The sequence below is a fragment of the Hydra vulgaris genome, chromosome 03 (assembly GCF_038396675.1).
Source record: "Hydra vulgaris chromosome 03, alternate assembly HydraT2T_AEP".
NCBI lineage: Eukaryota > Metazoa > Cnidaria > Hydrozoa > Anthoathecata > Hydridae > Hydra > Hydra vulgaris.
In genome coordinates this window covers 10,091,625-10,119,072 of record NC_088922.1, presented here as the reverse complement: position 1 = coordinate 10,119,072, position 27,448 = coordinate 10,091,625, and the positions used below count along the sequence as shown (strand labels likewise).

The following is a 27,448-nucleotide window of genomic DNA, read 5'->3' as shown; positions in this document are numbered from 1 at the left end:
ATTTTATGGTATAATTGTTCAAATTGTTTAACTATAATTGTCCCTCGATTGTTCAAATATTGTAATAAATAAACTCTTTTTAGTTCAAATATATTAGTTAATAAAATATCTTATTAAGTTGTAGTGTTATTTTCCAGTGTTACTACATTGTGTTGTCTAGCCTTTTTATATTCTTTTCTTTTTTAATTACTCTGGAGACACAGTAATGTGTGCTTACAAATATTTTATGCTATGCGTTGTTGTTGCTGTGTTTTGTGTTGATAATTGTGTTGATATTGTTGCTGCGTTTTGTGTTGGCTGTTATAGCTATTTTTTTAATTCTTTATATTTTCTGTTATGTTATTATCCTAATTTTACTAACAATAAAATGCAAATAAAACTTTTGTAATTAAAAGGTGTAATTTTTTTTTTATTTCTTTTTTTAGGTATTTGCAGGCTTTACTTGACTTTCTTTTTCTGGTATCTGTGTTTTGACAGATTTTAAAAAGAACTTAACTGATGTTAATGCGGTCTTTATGTCGTTAACTATAAGCAATGACATTGCTGATAGGGAGTCAAAGTTAAATTATTATTTATAGATAAATTAGTATTTAATTTTGTAGATAAATATATCAAGTTATTAATGTGTTTTGTTATTAATGATTTAATTACTCATAACCCGTATTAGGGGTTGCTTACTGCTAGTTTTTTATTATTGTTACTGTTGTAAATTTCTACTGTTATTATTTTAATTGTAGTTGTTATTGTTATTACTACTGTTATTATTAAGTGATTATTACTGTATTATTACCAATGATATAAATAACTAGATATCTAACTTCGCCGTTTTTAGTGAAGCCAATTTAATGCCTTGGAAGCCATTATTATATCGGGCAAAAAGCTTTTAGCAATCACATTTATATGAAAAGATATTGGCAATTTTAACGTCCTTATTCTTGGAATTAAAGATGATTAGAATCACAGACGATCAATTTAGTGAGCATACAGTCAATACATACATATTTTTTGGTCAAAGATTGGACATGATATTGTTAGCATGTTTAGTTTGTTATAACAAACTAAAACAAACTGTTATTTTTATAGCCACAAAAATATATATTTAAAAACATATTAAGAACATAAAACTAAAACATCGTATAATATATTTTATTATTTTAATTAAAGTTTTATACAATAAAATGAAATATTCGTAAACCCTTGAACAATATTAATTTGTTAGTTTGTTGTCTTAAACCAATAAACGACTTTCTTAGAACTTTAGTAGTATAATCCTGAAAATATCTGAACATTCGAATTCTAAAGTAATCTTTAAATATCATTCTAACAAGCTGGCTGGAATGCAAATCTTCATTTTCAGTCTACAATTCTAAGTTGTGACCATCAAGTCCTTTCAAGAATTTTTTTTTAATAATTAATTTGTTAACACAATGGATCATCTTATGCTTTATATTTTTATCTGAGGTTATTTTTGGATTTTCAAAATCTTTACCACTAATAAAGAAGTTAAATACTTTCTCACACAACTCGACAGCAGAAACAACATCCCTTGATGGCAAAAACAAACCACCACGATCTTTCACATTATTTAATGAAGAATGAGATTTCGCATAGGAATGTTCGTATAATAAAATATCAGTTAATGATTGAGCACAAATATTACATGAAATAGTATTTATTAACTTTTTGACTATAAAACCAGAGATATATCCCAATATTGCTTCTTTGTAGCTAGACATTTGAAGTTCATCGCAGTACAAAAAAACTTCTTCAAAGTCAATATCCTCTTGGTCAAAATTATCAACAGAACACAACCTTTTTTTCCAACTAAGAGAAAAAATAGAGCCATTAGAATATGGCTCAAACATCAGGCAGTTAGCATGACTCGATCCAACTATGGAGTTTCGCAGAAGAATCCGTTTTAACGATGACTTTAACTGCACTACATCAGGATTGTTGTTGTAACCATTTTTTCCACGAATGCAAGCAAATAGTAGTTCAAGATGATCTTGGGAATATTTGTAAGTTAGAACATACTTAAATGGTTTCTCATGAAACGTTAACAGATCGGTGGATAATTTTAGAGTGCTTTTAGCATCTACAATTAAACCTAAAATAGTCTTTCTTCGATGTAAAAGCAATGGAATGCTAGTAATATCAGTCAACTTGCTCAGATAAGTAATTGTATTGTTTAAAAAATCTTTCCAATAAAGCTGATTATTAAGATATAGAGGTTTCTTAAAGTGTTTACCATTTGGATTTCTGGAATTGAGCACGTCAAATAATTTATCAATAACTCTTATAAAACGGATTATACTATTTGCTCCTAAGAAAGATGGATGCTGTAATACAATTAAAAGTTCAATTGCATCAGCAACAGAGCTGCTAAGGGTTTGGCCAGCTATTTTGACATTCATTTTGTAGCGATGAAATTCGATATATTTTCTTGAAAGTTTGTTTGCAAATTTCAAACCTTCAAGCTCTTGTAACTCAAACAAAGCTTTTATATAACTTCATTTAATATAGTGGCCCTCATCATCAATAAAAACACCCAAATCATTCAGAGAATTTCTAGATAACTTAATTAATTAAGTTAGTTAATTTAAGCATATGGCATGGGTCTAGGAAAATGTGGAGCAGTTGGTTGTTATATGAAAAAGTACTAACTATATCGTCTAGGACTTTGCCAAACTTACATCCAAATGGGACAACGGAATTTAAATTTGTACTAGTACCATCAAATGTAATAATTTTGATACAAAGTTCATATGTCAAACCCACATCTAAAATATTTTTAATAAAACATGTTAAATCACTTGCTTTAACTTTATTTGATAAAACATAACCAATGGGTGTTTTCCAATGTCCTCGCAAACCAACTAACATGAAAATTAATGCCTCTGTAGCTGGAGTATCAGGTTTACATACAGAAATATCTTTACCAAAATCACAAAAACCAATATAGTGACCTGAACTTTTGTCATAAGTTATACTGTTTTTGATTGCCATAGCATCAATAATAAGAGCACAATGCTCAAAATTAATATCTGTTTTCTGTTTATGACCAAGATATGAAAAAACATCAAGGAATAAACCAGGATCACAATTTACAGATAACGTCCAATGTGATATTGAACTGGCAGCAGGAAGACATAACATTGGCCGAAGAAAGTTATACGCACGTGGAGAATAAAAATGAAGAGTTAAAGCGTAAACATCAAACTTTGTTTTTTTCGATAAAAGATCAAAGTTTAGATAATGAATTTACTGATGTTCGTATTGATGAGAGTTTTCCTTTTTGTCTTTTGAATATTTGTAGAAAATATAAAAACTGATGGCACAGCATTACATTTTAAAATAGGCTTTTGATGATGATCAAGACTTGAATTTTTTTTGTCTGAAATACAATAATTGTAGTCTGATTCTAAAAAATGGTCGCTGCAGATACAGGTGTGTTTGGATGGAAGAAAATTTTCACATTTCAAATTTATGAAAGGATTTCGTGCCGCCTTTTATATATCTATTAGAACATCCATATGCAGCACAAGAATTTACCATTTTGTGATGAAAATAATTGAATTAAATAAATACTTTAGCAAGGCAAAAGAAATAATGTCACGGATTTACTCTCAACATTATATGATATTTACTGTTTTCTGCCCGATATAATAATGGCTGATTAAAATAGTAAACAAATAAATCGGCTTCACTTTTATAAAAATCCCGAAGTTAGATATCTAGTTATTTATTTCAGTGACGGATCCAGGGGGGGGGGGGATGGGGGTATGCATCCCCCTTCACCAGAAAATACATACCCTGAAATAATCAAAATATTAAAACTATTGAAATAATCTGCGCTCTTGATCTTAAATTCTTCCATGAGAAATGCCTAATATTTCATTCATTTTTTTCCACTTTGATTTAACCATACAAAAAAGATAGCATTGCGCCGCACAATTTTACTTTCTGGTACTTTATTTTTTTTTCGCACTCAAAACCTTTAGAAAACATTTAAATTTTAAGGTAAGTTTAAACAATATTATATATATATATATATATATATATATATATATATATATATATATATATATATATATATATATATATATATGTATACACACACACACACACACATATATATATATTTATATATATATATATATATATATATATATATATATATATATATATATATATATATATATATATATATATATATATATATGTATATATATATATGTATATATATATATATGTATATATACATATATATATATATATATATATATATATATATATATATATATATATATATATATATATATATATATATATATATATATATATATATATATATATATATATATATATATATATATATATATATATATATATATGTATATATATATATATATATAATTATTACCAGAATTTTTAAACTTTAAGAAAGCTAATGATCTTAGTGGTAAAGGGTTAGGTGAACTAATTATTCAAACTCTGAAAGGACATAGTCTTGACCTTACTTACTTAGTAGGTCAAGGTTATGATGGCGCATCAGCTATGTCTGGCTGTTATAATGGTATCAACATCTCCCTCCCCCCCCCCCCCATTAAAATGGTAACAACAGCCCCCCCATCCCTTTTGGTATCAACATCCCCCCCCCCCAAAAAAAAATCCTGGATCCGTTACTGATTTATTTACGTCATTGATTATTACACAGGTCAAAAAAAAAACAAATTTTTTTTGTTGCCGAGCGAACAATTTGTTTTTTGTATAGCATTTCTCATTGATTATTACACAGGTCAAAAAAAAACAATTTTTTTTGTTGCCGAGCGAACAATTTGTTTTTTGTATATCATTTCTCATTTTGATTTCAAATATGCAACTCATTATTCACCATCACGGCAAGTTGTAAAGATAAATGTAAACATATATAGCATTTGCACTTTCAATTAAAATGCAAAAGTGAATTTAAAAAAATCGCGAAAAAAATCGTATAGTTGGGCCGGTAATGGTACCAACTGTTTTATTACTGTTGGGCTGTTAATGGTACCAACAGTTTATAAAACAGTTGGCTAAGTGTTGGTAAAAGCGTTACGTTTTTTTCACGGTACCAACTAAATAGCCGACTGTCGGCCAAACTATAGCTAATAGTTGGTTATTAGGATCGGGCCAACTAACTGTTTAATGTTTACTGGGTGTTAATCTTTTAGAATAGATTACACATCATCTAAGTAATTGCAAGCAATTTGTCAACATTGATTCAAAGTGGCAAAAAAAATTTACTTAATATAACATCTGAAGTATCCCAGGGATCAATATTAGTACCCTTACTAATTCTAATTTACATCAATAATCTTTATAAAGCACCAAGCTTAATGACGATAATGTTTGCAGATGACACTAATCTGTTTTTATCCCATAATAACATGAAATCTCTATTTGAAAACATGAACAATGAAATAATTAAAATCTCTGATTGGTTCAAGACAAGTAAACTCTCAATATTGATAAAACCAAATAAATTTTTTTCCATCCTCATTTAAAAAAAAAAACTTACTACTAAATGACATGCATTGTCTTTTTATTGGCATTATTCTAAAAAAAAGTTAGCTCAAAAAATTTTTAGGCGTTTATCTTGATGAAAATCTTTTATGGAAAAAGCACATTAAAAACTTCGGCAATAAAATATCTAAAAGTATTGCAATATTTTATAATGCACGTTACCTCAACTTTATAATTTATTTATCCACTGCCAACTTAACTATGCAAATGTTGCGTGAGGTAGTACAAACAAAAGTAAACTTAAACCTTTATTTGTCAATAAAAACATGTTACTTGCCTTAATAATTTTTAGGTTCTTTTTACTTGTCAAGTCTCTCCTAATTGACATGAATGTTTTTAGTATATACGAGCTAAATATTTTCAATGTTCTTTGTTTTATGTATAATAGTAAAAATGCAGTTTATCTCCTGAACCCTTTCAAAATTCAATTATTTTAAAAGAAAAAAAGAAATACATCTTAAGAAATGATAAAGCTATTTGACAACCTGCTAACCATACTAGATTTTATCTTACCAAAATTTGGAGAGTTTTGCATTTCGTTTTGTGGAGATTTTCTGTGTAACAAAATAATTTCAAAAAATTTTGATATTTTTTAATAAATTTAGTCATCCCTTCTTTAAACAAAAACTAAAAAATAATATGAATTCAATAGATGAAATACCTTTGATTTTTAAAATTTTTGTTTTAAGTTTTCTTTGAAACTTATTTTATTCCGTATAATACTTTATTGTTAAATTTATATTTTATTGTAAACATATACTGTGTTATGTACAAACTCTGGAAATTTTTTATTGAAATATGTTATAAATAGTTTGATGAAACATACTTTGTAAAATATATGTATGAATGTGTTTTATGTGTATATGTCTATGTGAATACTTGTGTTCATACGAATGTTTTTATGTACATTTAATGTAATCTATGTACGTTCACGTAAATGACTAGAATGATCTTTATAACTAAACTAATTGCCTAAAAAAGGCTATAATTGTCAAAGTGACAAAGACACGCAAGAGACAAAGAAGAACTTTTACAAAACACATATTCATCAATCGTAAATATTCATCATATGATGTTGAAAATAAAAAAAGCCAAAGCAAATATTCCTTTTACGACGATTTAAGTTATTTTTATGAAAATCACTTATTAAAAAAAATAGACTCAATCTACTCAATAATGCAATTTTTGATTACAATGGTTATATAGTTCCTGAAGTAAATAAAACTAAAAGCATTGTGATTAGCAGTTGTTATCCCCCACCTACTGACGAAATTAAAACTTTTAGTACATTTTTACATGATGATGTTATAAATAAAAGCAACCACGAAAAGAAATTACTTTACATATTAGGTAAACTAAATTTAAATTGTTTCGAGTATCACGTCAAAAAAGACATTAATGGGTTTTATAATAGGCTATTTGAAAAAGTTACTACAATAAACAAACCAACTAGAATTACTCAAACAACAACTTCCTTAATTGATAACATTAATAACAAACGATATTTTTTATAACTCGCTTAAAAAAAGGCATTATTAAAAGCTACATATCTGATCAATTCCCTATTTTCTTTTCAATAGATATTTATGCAAAAATTTTACATAACAAAAAAAAATCATTTAAAAAACAAATTTTTCATAATAAAAACCTAGAATCTTTTAAATATTAACCATCTTTAGTTAATTTGGATATCATTAACTTTTCTGAAGACATTAATTTAATATACAAATCCTTTTTTTTAATTTTTTATGAAATTTATGACATTTGTTTTCCCAAAAAATAAGTAAATTATAAACATAAAAAATTAAATTACGATAAGTCGTAATCCATCGATGGATTACTAAGGGTATTTTAAAATCTTCTAAAATTAAACAAAAGTTTTATATTAAATATTTAAAATAACAAGCAACTGAGATTTATAAAACAACTGACCATTTATCAAAGCTACGTAAGATTGTTTGAACGCCTAAGAAAAAAATAAAAAAATAAAAAAAAAATATAAATATATATATATATATATATATATATATATATATATATATATATATATATATATATATATATATATATATATATATATATATATATATATATATATATATATACTACACTGATTTACTTGAAAAATACAAATTAAACTCAAAACGCTCTTGGTAACTAATAAACGAAATTACTGGTAACACTAAAAAAATGTCGCAATCTTTGCCCTCAGTTATTAAAGTAGATTATAATCTTTTTTCTGATCAAAAAACAATTGCTTTCGATTTAATAAATATTTTGCATCTGTTGGACCAAACCTAACCGAAAAATTCCAAACCCTAAAAAATTAATAAAGGTAACATATAACCCTCTAAACTCGTATCTAAATTTTTTTGATTTGTTTTTTGAAGAGTTGGAAAGTGGTTTTAAATTGTTATAGTCAAATAAAGCAGTTGGTCCTGATGATATCAATGGGAATATTATTATAAGCTTTAAAAGACATACTTTTCCAAATTTTTAAATGCTCTATTAATCAGGGAGCTTTTCCTGATGATTTAAAAATAGCAAAAATTATTCCTATATTTAAAGAAGGAGAAAAAATTCATGTAAAACGCTATCGTCCAATTTCCATCCTCGCTGTTTTTTTTTAAATTTTAGAAAGAATTTTGTACAACAGAATATACAATCACCTTTTAGCAAACAAATTGTTATATAACATGCGATATGGATTCAAAAAAAATAATTCAACAGAGCATGCTATTATTCAGCTTACAAGAAGTATATGAGACTCATTTAACAATTCTAAATTCATATTGAGAATATTTATTGATTTAGTGAAAGCGTTTGATATAGTTGATCAAAAAACTTGCTAAAAAATTAAAATAATATGGCATAACAGGCAATGTTTTAAAATGGTTGAAAAGTTATTTAACTAATCGTAAACAATATGTTTACGCCGATGAAACATTTTCATCAAATTTGTTAAATATTACATGTGGATTTCCTCAAGAATCCATATTAGGACCTCTTCTTTTCCTTATTTAAATCAAAGATCTATACAAAGCCTCGGATTTAATAATAGTTTTGTGTGCTGATGACACTAATTTATCTATGTCACACAAAAGCATTTCTACTCTATTTCATTACGTGAACATCGAACATTATGTTAATCAAAATATCTGACTGGTTTAAGACTAACAAATTATCTCTTAACATTGATAATACTAAATGGATTCTTTTGTATCCTCTAATAAAAAAAACATAAACTGCCAATTAAAATGCCTCAACTTGTTATTGACAATTTACAAATTAAAAATGTAACAGTGACCAACTTTCTAGGTGTTTGTATTGATGAAAATCTTACCTGGAAAAATCACTTTAAAAACTTATCAAGTAAAATTTTAAAAAGTGTAGATATATTGTTAAAAGCTAGAAATGTTTTAAATAAAAGTCTTTGGTACAATTATATCACTCATTTATTCATTGTAATATAAACTATGCAAACATTGCTTGTGGTAGTGCTAATAAAAATAAATATAAACCTCTTTATTGTCAGCAGAAACATGTAGCACGTCTTATATATTTTAAAGACCGTTATACTTATGCCAAGCCTCTATTATTTGAAATGAAAGTTATTAATATATATGAGCCTAATATTCTTTGTTTTATGTTTAAATGTAAAACCAATTCATCCCCAGTTTCTTTAAATATTTTGTATTCATCAAAAGATAGAATAAATACATTTTACGCAATGATAATTTTATTAGGCAGCCCATTTTTCAAAAAATCTTTTTAAATTTTGTATTAATTATTCTTATGGAATAAAGCAGTTTTAAAAAATTTTAATTTTCTTTTGTCTACTTTTCTTTTAAACGAAAAACTAATTTTAAATTACTTTTCGAAAGCTTAAAGAACTCATTTTTACAATCGAAGATTTAACAATATACTTCTGATATTTTTTAGTGATCTTCCTTTTTACCCTCTATTTAAACATGAATTTATAAAAATTATATAGCTACCATTAACAACTGTAATCTACATATATAGTAGGTATAACGCATCATGTATTTATAACGGAATATTTTAAGTTTTTTACTTCGTTAGCTTGTTTTTTATCTTGTAAATATCTTTTAAGTTTTAACACGATCAATTTTTAGCGGTACTCGACGACAAGCCGTAGTGTCTTGTTGTTCTTTTATTTTTTAATAGTCATTATATATACAAATTTTTTTATTATTATCAGTGATGGATCCAGGAATTTCTGGTGGGAGGAGGGAAGATAGTGAAATATTTTTGTATTTTGTGCCATATTTGCGTCTCCTTTAAAAAAATGTCCTCAATTTCAAAGATAATTTTAGGACTTTCAGATTCTGGTTGGGGGGAGAGGGGATGCAAGCCCCCATCCCCTCCCCCTCCCCCTCCCTGGATCCGTCACTGATTATTATACATTTGTATTTTGAATATTGTAGCAAAATACTAATAACAAATAAATTTTCCTGAAAATTTTTAACAAGACAATCGTGATAAACTGAAAAGAAAATTAAAATAAAAAAACCAAAGATAAACGATTTTAGAATGAAGCTTATAATATTTTAAGCTATTTAATAAAAACTTCAAATACTATTTTTATTAATAAGAAACAATTTTGTACGAGCTTAAGTAACTTTTTATCGACGCGTGTTAACTAATTTCTATGTTTATTTCGAAATAAATCTTCAATTGTAAATTTACTTTATTTACTTTCCATATATTTGTGTAAAATTGTAATGTTATAAGAAAGCAAAAAAAAAAAAAAAAAAAAAATCTATAATATTAGAAATAATACTAGCCATAAAAAGGCTCCTTAAAACTGCCGACTGCTTGCTTAAAAAAAGAAAAGTTATTTATTTTTTTGTCGTATATTTGTTTTTAACTTCGGCAAAAATACTACACAAAATATAATTCTGGAGAGGTATGATAATCTCCTGGCGGAGGTGCAATTGATTCACATGGTTTGGGGAGAGTGGTATATCTTAGTTAGCTTCAATTTATAAACGAAGATAAATCATCGTTTTAATCACCCATGAATCAAGTACCCATTTAAAGTTTTTCCTTTTTAAACGCATTTTCTCAAAGCACCAATTTATCTTGCCGCTAGAAAATTTATGCTACTAAGGCTGTGCCACAATTTTAAACAAGGTTCGGCTTCGTTCTCCTGCCAACTAGTCTATTATACTACTTTGATTTTACTATCGAAGTTTAATATATATCATATTTAACTACTGGTGCTTGATTTTCGCCGTATCTTACTATTCACGTTTAATATTCATGACAACTTACTATTTAAACAGTAAGTTGTCGTAAATATTAAACGTAAATAGTAAGATGTAGTGCATATTAAACACATCCTACAATTTTCGTTTAAAAAAAAAAATTAAAAGCTCGTTCTTCAGACAACAGCAACTTCAGAGCAAATGCATTTATTTTAAATAAAATGTTTAAACAAAACTGGAGGCTTTTTTTTAGTACCCTAATAAGGTTAGACTTTATAAAAAAATTTATCAACATGAAAAAAATCATTTAAATTATATTTTAACTTCCAATTATTCATCGGTCATTGATTTGGTTATCAAGTTTATATTTGGTTATCAAGTTTAAATTTGGATATCAAGTTTAAATTTGGTTATCAAGTTTAAATTATTTATTCAACTAAAATTAAAACAAATATTTTTTACTTGAACCAAATAAACTTTTTCATCAATGTGCTTCGAGCAGGAGTTTTACTCTATTTACCTACTTTTTAAAAAATAACATGTAAAATTTTTAACCATTTACTTAAATATAAAAACTTTAACGGTAATTTTACTTTCAAATTGTCAAAGGCGGGAAATTGCGTAAGGTTAATTTGCTATCATTCAGTAATTTTTAGTAAAAATGGGCAATTGTATTCTATAGTTTGGCTTTCCTTTAAGTTCTTACTGCATATAAACTTTTTTTTTTCATCCATATTGGAGAGAAGATTAAATATACTTCCAAACATTGACAACAAGATCAAGAAGACTGCTATTTCAACCATGGAGATACAAAACATAGATATGCTTCCTAAGTAATTCGAGTTATAGCTGAAATCACCTAAAAACAAAACAAAAGTAATCAAAATGAAATGTTATATGTTCCTTATATTTGTATAACAAAATATACACACACTCACCCACGCACAAACACACACACACAAACAAACAAACACACACACATATATAAAAACACACACACGCACACATACAAAAAATTTTTTTTAAATACTGTTGTAACATCGATAATCTAATTGCATGTTTTTAAGGGTTCCATAATTTTACTTTCAAGTTTCAAATATGCTGTATTTGTAGCTGTATTGCTCACATTATAACTCATTTCAAGTAAAATAGGTCATAAACTTTAAACATTTGTACATTCAATTGTTTATAGGATTTCTGTGCATCTACGGTATCACGCACCGGTACCTTGTACATGGGATGCAAATATTATAAATACGATAACACAAATTGAATTGTATTTAGAACATTTCTATATAAGTTAAGTTACTCAACAGATTGGAGTACCAATTCCTACTATGTCATGTAATTTCTTGTAATTTCATGTTAAATTTCTGTAGAACTTTATTGTTATTTATAGAATGAGACCTTTATTAAACATTATAGGTTATATACATTTTCTAAAAATTTAAGATTTCCAAATAGATGCAGAACCAGCTGAAATAGAATTAGTTGTAGTAGTGACAGAATCAGCAAGTTTCCAATCTTCCCTAAAATTTCTAAGAAATTTCAGGGAAGATTGGAAGATGTAAACACAAAACGGAATATTAAGCTTCTCTTCCGTACCAGACAATACCGCGCTTTAAAGACTCATCACTGATGTAAATCAGTGGTATGACTTAAAAGCGCGGAATTGTCAACTTTTTAGCTTTAAAGCGCAAAATTGATGTGAAGCAGATAACTATTGTTTGAATAGTTCTGAATTAAGTTCTAGCTTTTGAAATGCATTCAACAGCATTATTACCACATAAAACAAGTGAGTGACAACCACAAGAAGAAAACACGGCAGTATAACACTGTTATTTATAGCTATTGCTCCCTTGTATTTGTATGACATGTTTGTCACTTCATAATTTTGCACTCTACAATCAGCGAGCAAATAACATTACTTTTCAATGTTTTAGTGATGATTTGAAAAATTTTAAAAACTTTTTTGCCTCTTGTATTTTCAAATTTTAAAAACCGTTCCACCATTTCAAACTTTAATTTATGAAGAACGTAAAATAAATGCTGTTTTCTCAATATGAGATGAATCTGTAGTTGGAGTCTGCAACTATTGCATAAACTCTAAAGAAAAAACAAACTTTCTAAAACAAGCTTGTTAACAAGATCAGAACATTATGCAAAACTCATTTTAGAATTTATTTGAGAGATTATGTACTTGCAGTCCTTTGAGGACTCAGCTTTTTTTAGAGCATGTTCTTTTAGATTAGAATGTCAGTTAGAAAGCACTCTATCATATATAGAAAGTTATTTTTATTTGAGTAGCCAATGCTTTGCCTAAATCCCAGAAAGTCAAGGCTGCGCTTTATTGTCACTGGTATGTCAGCTTTTAGCTGTAGATAATACAGATTTCAAAGCAGTATTTAGCTTGGAGCTAACATTGTTCCAAAACAATCAGATCAGACAAGCCAGAATCGGGTTTGCTGTTTCGTATAATAGTTTCTATATACCATTTTAAAGTACGGTATACCATTTTGGTTATTATCATATTTGCTAAATAGCCAGTTTTTATAGCTTATTGGAGGTACCCCAAGAAGAATAAAATGTAAAATTAACTAAGACAATGACAAAGACTTTTGAATTTGCAGTGTATGGTCACTGACATGTTCTGGAGCTCAACTACAACTTATTTTTTTACATTTAAAGTTATATAGTACATAAGAATAAGGTCAAGTTATATACGCTATTCAGTACATAAGAAGAAGGTCAAATTAAAACAAAAAAATACTAACAAAAAAAAGAATCCACATTTATTTCTTTTATCGCTTTTTTGTTTATTGTTTTTTGTTTGCTTGTTTGTTTTAGTTGTCCGAAGAACTCATCTACGGTCTTGTCACTGTCACTGAGCACGGTGGAAGAGCATTTAACTAGGAAGTTCATGCCTCCTTTTCTTACCGTTGGCACAAAACATGCCCAGAGCTCGCTTCAAACCCTAGAACTCTGGATTTATTTTGAACGATACTAAAATTGTAATATTTTTATATTTGTATAATTTTTTTTATTTATAATAAAGATCTTATTTATAATTGATCTTCAATGGAGCTTCTATATTAAATGCAAACGCAAATATTAACTTGAACTGATATTTTGTATAAATAAAACTCAAGGTATTGTCAATCCACGTCAACCAGATGAGGAAATGCTATAAGACGACACCGTTTTGTTGGATGATGTTAAGACGGCTCAACAAACAATGAAAACGAATATGAATGTGGTAGCGGAAGTTAGTCCAAAACAGCTAAAAGTGTTTATCTAATTTCTTAATACAACAGATCGGTTGCTGATTATCCCAACACTTTGAATAAAGTTGTTTGTGATTGGGACAACCGTTTAGGGACATTTAATATTAATTTCTACAATACGTACTTTTTTTGAAACATTATTTAAATTTTTTTGAACGTTTGCTATTCTTAGAGCTATTTTAGGTTTTTGTTACATAAAAATATTGCATGAGAATAAGATAAAATAGTCGTCGATAAAATATTTTAAATCAAATCAATAACAAGTATCTTTTAAATATTGTAGTTTCTTTAAGTTTACTCGTTATTGTCAAATATCGACTAAATTTGACTTTATAATATACTTTATGACTTAATGAAATCAAGCTTTTTTTTAAAGAATAATTTGAGTTACAATCGGTCTCTTTAATCAAATTCATATTAATGTTGTCCTGTAACCATGCATCACACAAAAGTTACACTTTTTAAATGGTGATTTAAATATCTAAGCAAAAATTTATTTGTATCAACCTTATCGCAGTAGTTTACGGATCCAGCATTTTTTGGTATTTGAGCTAACTTTCAGACATAAGGCACACTCCAAACATTTGTATGTTTATACTAATGTCAAATAATGATGCTTTGCAAAAAAAAATTACGATGATCGAAGGCTGGGAACAAAGAAGCCCTAAATTTCATACCCCCACCCAGGGCTGGCGCCGGAGTATTTTGCGCCCTAGGCGAATCTGACACCTTGCGCCCCCTCCACCCCCTCTTCCTCCTTCAACTTACTTTCACATTTGTATTTTCATTCAGATGAATATATGCATAATCATAAATAAACGTATATTCGTGTAACTTTATAATATATTAATAAAAAATTTCACTTTTTGCGCTTTTATTTTTGCAGATGTAGAAACAAGTTCCGTCAGTTCAATGTTTCTAGCAATATCTTAATCATATTCAAGCAATATCTTAATCAATATATCTTAATCATATTTAGCCGCGGCCAAGATCCGGCGGGATACCGTTGGTCTTCCCATACGGGACCCAGTTGACGACCCGTATTGGCCCCATACAGTACCCGTATGTCAATGTTGGCTGGGTTTGCACTGTATTAATTACTACAAAATTTCATTCTGCATAAAAAGTATAAAATAAAAATCACGTCAAATAAAACGAAAGTATGAAAGTTTATTCGTTTGTTTTATTTGACGCGATTTGACTTTTGTTTTATTTGACGATTTTGTTTTACTTTTTCAAATCTTTTAAATTTAATTCAAAATAGACTTAAAAGTGATTTTGGCAATGTTTTTGATACATTTTTTTTTTATGCAGCTAGTTTTAGTGCCGCTCTCAAAAACTTGCCGCCCTAGGCGGCCACCTAGCTCGCCTAGTGGTTAAACCGGCCCTGGCCCCACCCCAAACGTGAGGGCAACAAGTTGATAAAATATTTTTTGTACTATTCTTGACTAGACTTATATTCATCGATAAATTTTAAGTTTTATAGTACAGCATAAGCGGTTGTTCGAACTGGCACCTATTCGAGTTTCCTACTTATTCGAAGCAATTTTCATTACCCGTGAATTTTCCTTAACAAACTCATGCAAATATCCATCCAGTTATTCAAACCAGCAGTTATTCGAAATTTTTTTTATTTGAAGTAATTTTTTGCTCCCGTTGTCAAACACCTCGTCAGTTATTCGAAGTTTTTCTTCGACTCAAGATACCATTGCATTGCATTTCGAAATATAACTTAATCGATATGTAAAAAATATATATGTAAAAAAATAATATATATGTAAAAAAAATATATATGTAAAAAATATATATATGTAAAAAAAAACAACGTTAATATATATGTAAAAAAAAAACAACGTTATCAAAAAAATTGAGCATATTAAACTTGGTGCAATGAAAATTTTAATATGGTGTCTACGCGAAAGAAGGCAGTACCATGCCCGTACCGTTGGGGTCGTAGTGTGCGATCGACCACCCTATTTTAATTAACTCTCTTTCTTTCACGCAAATTTTATAGTAAAAATTGAGCTAAAGTGTCAAATTATCAATCAAAGATAAACATCTTTTAAGCATTAGAAAAAGATCAAACTAAAAAGAATTTAGCCGAAAAGTTTAGTGTTCCTAAAAACACTTTAACTTATTGAATTAAGGATTAAGATGACATAATCATTAGAAATCAGTTAACTTGGAGCTAAGAGATAAAAGTTTTGGAAAGCATGATTACGTTGTTAAATTATTTTGATAAATTGTAAAGATTTTATTTATTTTAAATTTGTTTTTTAGAAAGTAAAAACTTAAACATCTTATTCTTCATTTTTACTCTCTACTTCTGTTAAAATTTGATAGTAACTTGGAATAGGTCACTTTAAAGAAGATTTTCAGTTATTCGAACCTTCGTTTATTTGAAGTAAACTCTAGTTCCCCTAGGAGGTTCAAATAACCAGAAGTTTACTGTATTATCTCTCAGCGTTCAAAAATTTGTAACTCCTCAAATTGAGGGGGGTTTAAACTTCATATGGTCATATTTTTTGAACGCTGAGAGATAATACAATGAAACTTAAAATTTATTGATTGATATAAATCTAGTTGAGAATAGTACGAAAAATATTTTATCAACTTGTTGTCCTCACGTTTGGGGTGTGGTTATAAAATTTTAGGGCTTTTTTGTTTTCAGCCTCCAATCATTGCAATTTTTTGCAAAGCATTATTATTTGACATAAGAATAAAGATACAAATGTTTGGAGTTTGCTCCATGTATGGAAGTTAGTTATCTCAAACACAATAAAATGCTGGATCCATCACTGGTGGTTTAATCTGTATTTGCGATATTACATCAAATAAAAAAGGCAAAAAATAGTGTTGCCAATTACTAATGATATAACAGCGTAACAGTATGGTAAAATAACATTGGTTACTGAGTTTTTTCTTATTTCATATATTACAAAAACGCAATGATATATATATATATATATATATATATATATATATATATATATATATATATATATATATATATATATATATATATATATACATATATATATATATATAAATATATTATCTATATTTAATATATATCATTGCAACAACAGATTGAATTATTATCTATTTACGAATAAAATTTAAAGTAAACTTACCATAACCAACCGTCGTCATTGTTACTATGACAAAATAAAACGAATCGAAGGTTGATAAAGAACTGTCGTGCATGCATAGAAGAAATACCATTAAAGCAACACACACAACTAAAATCACAATATTTAACGTAAACGCTTTCAAATAGAAATAAGTTGGTTTCGTTTTATGAAACAATTTTTTTTCTATGCAATCTACAGCTAAAAAGTGCAAAGAAAGCAAATTATCAGACAAATTTGATATAAAACACAGTGCTAAAGGGATTCCTATCAAAATGTAAACTATTGTCAGAATTTTCCCAGGTGTTGTTTTTGGGACAACATCACCATATCCAATCGTTAATATAGAAACCAAACAAAACGCGCTCCACTTCGATATCAAAGTTGAATTCAAAATATTGCACTTATGTTTTAAAAATATTTCCTCTACTTTATGTGTTTCGTTTGATTTATAATGCTCTTCCGTTTGAGCGCAAAGGTTATTTAAAAAAGGATAATTAACCAAATAAACACGGTATTCAGTGGCGTTTTTAAAATTAACTATTTCTTTGATTTCTGCACATAACTTGATTGAGTTTATAGTTTCATTTTTAAACTTTTTATTTTGTAATGTCTTCGTTTCGGGATTGACTCTACATTCTTCAAGGTAAACAAAAATAAAAGTTCCAATAAAAGTGTATACCATTAAAATTATCAACCAAACAGCAACCTTTTTCCACGTAAAGTGAAACTTTTCTGGTAATTTTTCAATCATTTTTCGAGCAACTATAATTTTCAATATAATTTTGTCTTCTTGTTGTTTATTTTTTTTGTATTTTTTATGCTTAATTATAAAATTTGTATCTATAACCATATTTCTAGTTACTCTTTTGAAACCACTAATAAATTATTTAGGATCTCATAATTCAATTTTGTTACATAACACTATATATATTTTATTAACCATTTAAAGAAAATCTAAAATAACGTATAAGTTAAAATTGAGGGGAAAAAAAATCATTTATAGTTTTTTTTTGTCAATAAACTATTTTTTTTAAATGTGCATCAAAAAATATATATATAATAGAAATCAGTACATTAATTTTCTAATTTGAGGTATATGCTATAAATAAATTTCAAAAAAACGATAAATATTGGCATGTTGTACTTTACAAACTTGTTATATTTAAAAAAAAAATGTTTCAGCTGATGTTTTCATTGTGGTCAGGTGACTAGTTTTGAAACGAAATGATCAAATAAAGAAATTGTTTAACTCCGCAGTGGTTTAATGTTATAGTAGCAGTAGGTTTGTATGTTTCTTGTTTTGTTTTTGGTTGTTTCATCGCTTGAGTTTTTAATAATTTATTTAAAAAGAAGGTGGAAACTTTTTAAATCTTTAAGTATAAGTCTCTTAAACTTGTAAAATGAAAGTAGTACATATGCATCTGGCTTTAACGAAACCAATTTTAATGGCGATGTTTGCTTTACACAAGTCAAGTTAGGACATGTCTTGTCATGTTATTTTTATAATTTTATGTTAAAACAAGTTCAAAAAAGAAAGTTGATTAGTTTAACTTTAGGCGTTATTGCATAGTTACGCCACACCAAAAGTTACTATTTTAAGTAAAACCACCTACCAAGTCATGTTTTTAATATGTCCCTCAGCTCACCAGCCAACATATTTAAAATTGACGTCAGGTAACAAAAGAAATGGATTGTGCTTTTTAAGAAACTTTTTTATTTTTTTTTAATATAATTTCTTAAAAAGTTATTATAATTATAATAATTTTTCTTATGAAATTTTTCAAGATTTTAAAGAACCATTCTTAATCATTTTTTTAGTACTAAAAGGTTTTTTACAGAGTAAAACAGGATAGAATTTAGATAAAGGATATAATGAAATTGTTATTTGCTGTGGTGTAGTGGTTAGAGTTCTAACTTTAGACCTGGATGTCCGTGATTTGAAGCCAGTTCTGGCTATACATGCATCATTGGTAAAAAAGGATGCGTGAACTTCCTGTTTTAATGCTATTACTTGGTGTTTTGTTGTAAAACCCTTAAGATTTCTAGGAGGACCTAAATAACTAAAAAAAAAGAGTTATCACAGTGTTTACTCTTTCACTCTTAATTACTAAATAAACTTTCAGGAAATACTTTTCGATCATGTTGTGGAATTTTTTTTTTGATAAGATAAAGTTATAATAAGATAAGATAGTATAAAGTTTTAATAAAAAATAAATAAAATTATTTTTTTATAAATTGTTTATTTTTTGGCCACGTTTATGATCTGCTTTGTGATGGAGTGCTGATTCCTTAAATGTAGTTGGTTGGTATTTAAAGAGTTTATGCAATTGATAGTTTCGAATTTCTTGTGGATTTTATATTGATAGATTAAGTCACCGCTTACTCTTCGTGTTTCTAAAGACATAATTCCTAATCTTTTTAGCCGGTCTTAATTGCTGTAATTTCTTTACATTTTATAATTTTTGTCGCTCTTCTTTGTATGATTTCTACAGTTTTAATGTCACCTTTTAAGTACGGACACCAGACAGGCACTGCATATTCCAAGTGAGGTCTTACTAATCATAGATACAATTGTCTTATTACAATTCTGTTATTACTTTCGAAGGTTTTTCTTATTAATCTTAAAAAACGATTTGCTTTATAAGTTACAGTTGCAATATGTTCCTTTCATTTAAGGTCTTTTGTGAACAATGCATCCGAGTCTTTTTTCATTTGCAGTTATTTCCATTTTATGTTTATTTAGTTCGTAGCTAAAATTCTGGTTATTTTGACCAAAATTCATTACATTACATTTTTCCTTGTTGAAATCATGTTGTAAATTTAAATGGTCTGTTTTATTAGAAACAGCAGCTAATATCTTTGTGTCGTATGCAAACAGTTTGCAGTGGCATGTAATATTATCCAGCATATCATTAATGTATAGAACAAATAGTATGGGCCCAGCACTGAGCCTTGAGATACTCCGCTAGCTATCTGTATCCAATTTGATGTAAAATCTTCTAATGTGACTCTTCGTTTTCTATTGGTCAGAAAAGCACGAAAACATTTTATTAATTGATTACTATCCCATATTTGCCTAATTTGAAAATAATTTTTTATAGGAAACCTTATCAAATGATTTGGCAAAACCAAAGTAAATATTATCTTTAATTATCCTTAGATTTAGATAGCTTGTAAGAAAATCTTTTTTATAACATTTTTATAGGAGAATACGGTAAACGGATCAAATATTTGTTTAGAGTTTGTCTTTTCAAACAAATTATAATTTTTTGAACTATCGTCCTCAACAAACGATTAACAAAATTGGTTTCTTAATACTTTGCATATCTTTCTGAGATTTGAGGCTAATTTGTTCTGATTATTTTTTAATACTTTAACAAAATCTTGTGGCTTATATTTGTTGTTTACATAAGAATAGAATGACTTTAGATTATTTTTGCAATTAGATGCTATTTTTGTTTTAAACTACACCACCACTCTATTCATTTTTTTTTCATGAAAGTGTTTATAAATTTTTATAATCATGGAAAATCTCAATTTTTTGCCACTGGCTATATGTTTTTGCCATCTAAAATTTTTTTCTTTAACCAATCGTTTGACTTTGCTATTAAACCACATATCATGAATAAGGCCTACTACCTTTCTTTTTCTAATAATTTTGAAACAGCCATCATTGTATATTTTTGAGAAGACTTTAAAACATTCTAAAAACAAGCTACTCTAATTTTTATCTTCAATAAACCTGTTGATGGAACTATAATCTCCTCTTGAATAATTACATTTTCTTTTATCAAAACTCTAATTAATTTGTTAATGTCGTAATACCACATTAATATAAGATACCCTTGCTTTATTTTTGCCTAAATGAGGTTTCATATTTATATCTAAAATTTTAGTTTCGTCATTTGTAACAGGTATATGCAGAATGTTTGTTTCATTTATAGAGCTCCGATAAAATGATGGTTTGTCAACAAGCTGGTGAAAAAACAATCATTAATATTTTTATAAACTCTTTTGCGGAATGATCAGGCTTTGCTAGCCAAATTGCCCCGTTTAACCAATTAATATTAGAATAGTAGAAATTTTCTTCTAACAAAATGTTATCGTAAATATCATTTAAGACCATTTCATTTGCATTATAAATAATATGATTAATTTTACAATTTATGATTACATCAGAATTAGGTGGTCTATAAATGTACCCAATTAAAATTTCAACTTCATCGACTTTTAAACTAAACCATATTTGTTTAATTTCTGTATTGCTTATGATGAATTCGTCTATTTCATACGCAATTATATTTGTTCTGATATAAATACCCTCTCCATCTCCTCACTTTTTCTGTCTTTTCTATATATTTGGTAGTTATCTACTGCAGCTATAAAAGTTTCTGTAAAGCACGTTTCAGTTATCAAAGCAATGTTTAATTTTTCTGACTTAACGCATACATTTTGTCGTCCAAAGAACAAGTTTTGTTGTCCAAAGAATCAAGTAAACTGAATTTTATGAACAGCAACGCTGTTCATAAAATTCAGTTTACTTGATTTGTCATCAGATTACTTACTTGATTTGTCATTAGATTCGTTGGTTTTGACGCTGTGAAAGTGTTTTATGCTTTATATTTTTATACAGATATATATAAATAGCGGTTGTATTGTGATTTATCCTTCTCCGATATATAGAGGCCATATAGAGGCTACATATCAGATCTCACATAGTTTAGCTCACTAATGATCATCATAACCTGCTTCGACGGACCAAGATTAAGTGAGTTAAAGAAAATAAAGTATAGTAGAGTAAAAGTCATAACAAGACGTGTTAGAAAGATATAAAAAGTTGTGACGTGTTAGAAAGATATAAAAAGTTGTGACGTGTTAGAAAGATATAAAAAGTTGTGACGTGTTAAAAAGATATAAAAAGTTGTGACGTGTTAGAAAGATATAAAAAGTTGTGACGTGTTAGAAAGATATAAAAAGTTGTGACGTGTTAGAAAGATATAAAAAGTTGTGACGTGTTAGAAAGATATAAAAAGTTGTGACGTGTTAGAAAGATATAAAAAGTTGTGACGTGTTAGAAAGATATAAAAAGTTGTGACGTGTAAGAAAGATATAAAAAGCGGATAGATATTGCACTGGATTTTAAAGTGTACATTTAATACAATTAACTGGTTAAACGAATTAATGTATTTCAGATACATGATAAATGGTGGTAACATGGTTTATCCTCCTTCGGCTAATTTCCATATAAAGGTCACATACCAAGTGCCGCGAAGATGAGTTCAACTCACTAAAGAGCATCATAACCCACTTCGACCGACCAAGAGTAAGTGAGTTTAAAAATAACAAAGGATAGCAGAGTGAAAGCTAGAAGAAATTGAGTTAGAAGGAAAGCATGGAGATAGCGGACAGATATTGCATTATATGTTAAAATCTGCAATAATACAATTGTTCAGTTAAAATTAATTACTGTATTAAATATACTGTATTACATTACTGTAATAATATTACATTACTTTATTTGATAAAAATGGCTATAGCTAAACATAACATTTTAATAATTTCATATAATAATTTCATTAAACTTTATAGACATTTTACTTGCTTATTTATCTTGTGGATTGATATTTCAGTACTTACAAAAAATTTTTAAGTTATATAATTTTGCACTAGCAACGTTGGGTTGTATACATTGTATCAATGTTGATTCATGTACATTGAATCAATGTTGAGTTATATATTCAATCAACGTTGATTTATGTACTTTGAATCAAATTTGGATTTTGGTCGTAAAAACAATAAAGTTTTGCGATGGTTTTACATACGTTGGATCATTGTACCTGTGCAAGCTGTTTTTAGTTAAGACAATATGAACCTTTTATTGATATCATTGCTAAAAAAATGACATTGGATCAGCGTTAGATTTGAATCAGAAAAAACAGTCGACGTTTGGTATGGTTTTACATACGTTGAACCAATATATGAAGCTGTATATATGAGGTGTTGGAAAATTGTGCATTGAAAAATAAATGACTTAACTACTATTATGTCTTAATTATCTTAATTATGCTTAACTATCTTTCTTTTTAATTCTATTCCAATATTTTTGGTATTGTGGAACAGATTTTAAGAATCAAAGTATGCTTATCTGTTAGGTTGCTATGTCTTTACCTTTATCATATTATAACTCTTTCATTCTTTACATCAATAAATCTCTTATTCATCCTTCTATAGATATTGTCATATTTATTCTTCTAATGATTAGAAATAAAATAACTTTTTTTTGTAGTTTAATTAAATATGTAAATACTTCATGTATGTACGTAAGTAATGAGCCAAGATTGTTACTAATCATCATTTAACTACTTGATGCCAACTTCAGGTAATCTAGTTTTTTAAAACCAGGTTTTTTGGTTAAAAGCCGTGGAACGGCGGAGTAAGCGTAAATGCTGGTGAAAATTATTAACAAAATAGTTATTAGTGAAAAGACAGTTAAGTTAGTTAGATGTGTAGTTAACAATTTTCCGTTTTTCAAATAGAAATTTAACCACTTTTAATTGTTTAACATTCAGACATTCTTAATTAAAAAGGCCATGTCCAGTTTTTAAAAGTATTATTCAGAATCCTAAGGCAAAAAAAAAAGCTGCAGATAAAGTTGTAAAAGAAAACTAGAACAAATGTATTCTCGAAGAGTGTAGCTTTGGGAAAGTACAAAAAAAAACGTCATCTAATAACTCTACATTTGACCAAGTAGTGCAGATATACCCGAATAAACGTATTTTCTTGTTCGTAATTGGGTATTCATAATTTGATTCAAAAATCGGTTATAAAAATTCTTTTTTAAAAGGAGTATGATACCAACAGTGTTTATGAACCCTTGAGTTCAAGAAGATTGTTGTGCCTTTCAAATCAATGAACGCTCTCTAATATAAAAGATAATACTCGGGTGAGTTTTCTGCGCATTCAACCATACTATAATGACCACCTCAAAATCCTGCACTTTTTACAAAAGATTCTGCAATCAAAATAATTCCTGTTTCCGTTTTAACAAAACTTCTCTCAAAGGAGAAAAGTCCACCAGAGATTAGCTTGTCTGGAACTGCAAAAACTTTTGTTTGTTTTTATTGCACTCGTTTTGGACAAAAGCATAATTTAGGCCATGAATTTAAGTTATTCCTATAGAGGTGGATTGACGTAGTAAAAGATAATTGGCAAAAACAAAGAAAAAATATTACAATTAACCAATCTTTGGTTCTGTACAGAAATTACTTCATTGTCTGATCCAACGGCAATCAAAAAATAATACCCATTGCGTATTAATACTTTATTTAAAGTGCTTTTTAAACCGTTTACATGAAATTAATGCACAGGAAAATTTTGATTTAAACAACTGAGCTGTCTCTTTATTAAACGTCTCCAACAAGGTGGAGAACTTGATCAAGAGGATCATTAACTAATTTTAGTTAAGGCACTCAAAAAGTGGAATAATTCATTTAAATTTATTGTGTTGAATTTTTCCTGGTTCAAAGCTTTACTATCTGTAAAACTCAAATCAATGATCTTGACTAACTAAATTCTTCTAGGCCATAAAATTTTTCCAGAAGCAAAATTTATTGCATCTGAGCTAGCTTTATTTGGGTTCCAAATGGTTTTGTTAAGAAGAAGACAAAGAAAAGGAAAGCAATTCACAACGAGTCGAGGAAAGCAGCCCGCTTCAACGAAGACAAGCCAAAAGTTTTTGAAGTAAACGTATTTAACGTAACTAATGCCATACTACTTCCGTAGACAAGAAACATGATGCATACAGCTCAAAAGTCAACAGACAAATTTTTGCACATATAATGGTCTCCATTTCCTTCTAGTGATAAAGATACACTTAAGCAGGAAGAAAAATGCTGATCGCTGTTAATTGTACATAATGTAAATAAAGTACGTAAATAATGTAAAACAAGAGTAGTCGATGGAAGAAATCCGTTATTTCAATGTTTACAAGCAATCAAATACTTTTAGACAATTAGAATCTTTTTCTTCAAACAAGTTACACAACGGAATCTTCTAGAAAGGTCATTATTCAATATTTCTTTCCATCTGAATTTTGCTTTGGATGTTTAATACAACCACGGTTTCAGTGGCTGAAGGAGCGCACTCTTTTAGTAAGTATTCTCTCTCTTTTTAACCAAATTGAAATTAACCATTACAGAAGAACGCCTTACTAACCTTATGTTGGTTTAAATTGAATACAATACTTAATTGTATAAAGATGAAATCTTTAGTTTTGCGCTTGAGAAAATTTTCAAAGTGAAGTGTTATCTAGCAAGTCTTTATAATTAACACTTTATAATTGAAATAAATACTTTCATTTTTATTAATATTTGCGTTCTCATTCTATCATATAATCAAGTTTAAATACCAAGTGTTGTTATATGTGACAATATTTAATGCAGAAATAAATATTGTTTTCTTAAATTGTAATGTGATGGAAGACATCGCGATGATAACAGTAAAACTCATGCTTAACTTTATATACCCAGGAAGACAAAAATTCGGTCGCAAACCATAAATTGACCCGAGCACCACAAAGGCTTTGCGCTGAAAAGCAAATCAAGTAAAGGCAACAAAAAAAAGTAGTTTCTATGAGCTGATAGTAGTTTTTCGCGATTGGAACCCTTTTTAATAGATATCACATCTTTTTGTTTCTTTTAAGAATTTAGTTTTAAGTATGCAAAAAACAAAAGTAAACCAATAATTGATCTTTGTGGGATTCCACATAAGATGCAGGCATGTTTTACTTTCTATTAGTAACATAAATTTTGATCCAATAATAAGTTCTATTGATTATCCCGCAAAGCTTTAGTTTTATTAAGAGGTTGCAGTGATTCACTGTACCAAATGCTTTTGATAAGTAAATAAGTACTCCTAAAGTAAATTTGTTTAAAACTATCTGTTATTTAATTGACAAGTTTAATTGTTGCATGCTCAGTTGAAAATTTTTTTTGAAACCCAAACTGATTAAGGTAAAATTAATTGTTTTAGTGTTGTGACCAACGATTCTATAATTACACAGTTATATATTACACGTTCGAAAGAGCTTTAAAAATGCAGAAAGTTTAGATTTGATATGGGTTTGTTATGACATTGGTTTATACTTATATAATGACCAAATGATTTTTATATAGGACAGCATTTGTATATAGGAATTAGTTTTGCTAATTTAAGTACATCAAAAATTAATTTAAAAAAAAAACAAACTATTTCAACCTAATTTTACATTTAGAAAAAATGAAATAAGCAAGTTGCTGGGTAATTAATAGTACACTTAATCAAAAAAAGACAAACAAAAGTAACAATTAAAAAACAACCAATAATAACAACTAAAAAAACTACCAAGTAATGAATTAATAGCTAAAAAAAACTACCAATTAATAAAAATTGATACAGTCTTATATTTTGCTTTTTTAAATACATCAAGAAGTTTATTTAACTGAAAAAAAACTTTACATTTTACTCTTAGGTTTGGGTAGAATGAAATAAGCATGTCGATGGGTAACCAAAAGAACATTTAATTCAAAAAAGCAAACAATAATAACAACTAAAAAACAACCAAATAATAAAAAGTTGTCGATATAGGCTTCTATTGTGGTAATTTAAGTTCATCAGAAACTTTATTTGATTAAAAATCAAAATTAAAAGGCCTCAGTATTATTGCACTTAAAGATACCGCGCGGTTGACAATTTAATAGAACCTCTTAACCACTCAACATTATATAAAGAATAAAACATTATATAAAGAATAAAAAAAACTCAACATTTTAATATAATGTAATGGACAATGGATAGTGAAGGAATAATTAAAAAGGAGTCGGACAACATCACTCTCTAAGATGACGTTGACAGAGCAGTGGAATGGTCACATATTTGGCTCTTGGATTTCAACGTTGAGAAATGCAAAGTAATGCATGTTGGGCGCGGATGTAACAAGTCAACGTACAAATACTCAATGTCTAACGTCGACGGCACCCGTCGTCCTCTTGAAGAAACCGCAGTCGAAAGAGACCTTGGTGTAATGGTCTTGAATGATCTTAACGTTAGACCGCAAATAGAGTCAGCCGCATCAGTAGCAAATAGAATTCTAGGGCGACTCAAAAAAACATTTCGCAGTCGCAGTTTTTATTTATGGCGCACTCTGTATCTCACTTACATTCGCCCCCATCTTGAGTTTGCTGTACAAGCCTGGTCACCG

The 27,448-nt window shown here is 28.1% G+C and overlaps 1 protein-coding gene across 1 annotated transcript; it reads right to left on the bottom strand.

Annotated features, from left to right (window-relative positions):
- Positions 1–10,423: 10,423 nt before the first annotated feature.
- On the bottom strand, positions 10,424–18,099 carry LOC124808947 (potassium channel subfamily K member 2). Its single transcript, XM_065792298.1, has 2 exons — positions 17,212–18,099; positions 10,424–11,652 (listed from the first exon to the last, which is right to left on the bottom strand). The coding sequence occupies exons 1-2, from the start codon at positions 18,059–18,061 to the stop codon at positions 11,432–11,434; spliced, it is 1,071 nt and encodes a 356-aa protein (XP_065648370.1). The 5' UTR covers positions 18,062–18,099; the 3' UTR covers positions 10,424–11,431.
- Positions 18,100–27,448: the final 9,349 nt, after the last annotated feature.

Bases quoted from the DNA above. Each gene is read 5' to 3' on its own strand.
- LOC124808947 (XM_065792298.1), bottom strand. From the start codon at position 18,061: ATGGTTATAGATACAAATTTTATAATTAAGCATAAAAAATACAAAAAA. The intron at 11,653-17,211 runs GTAAGTTTACTT...TTTTGTTTTTAG, and splicing joins AATGACGACGGTTGGTTATG to GTGATTTCAGCTATAACTCG.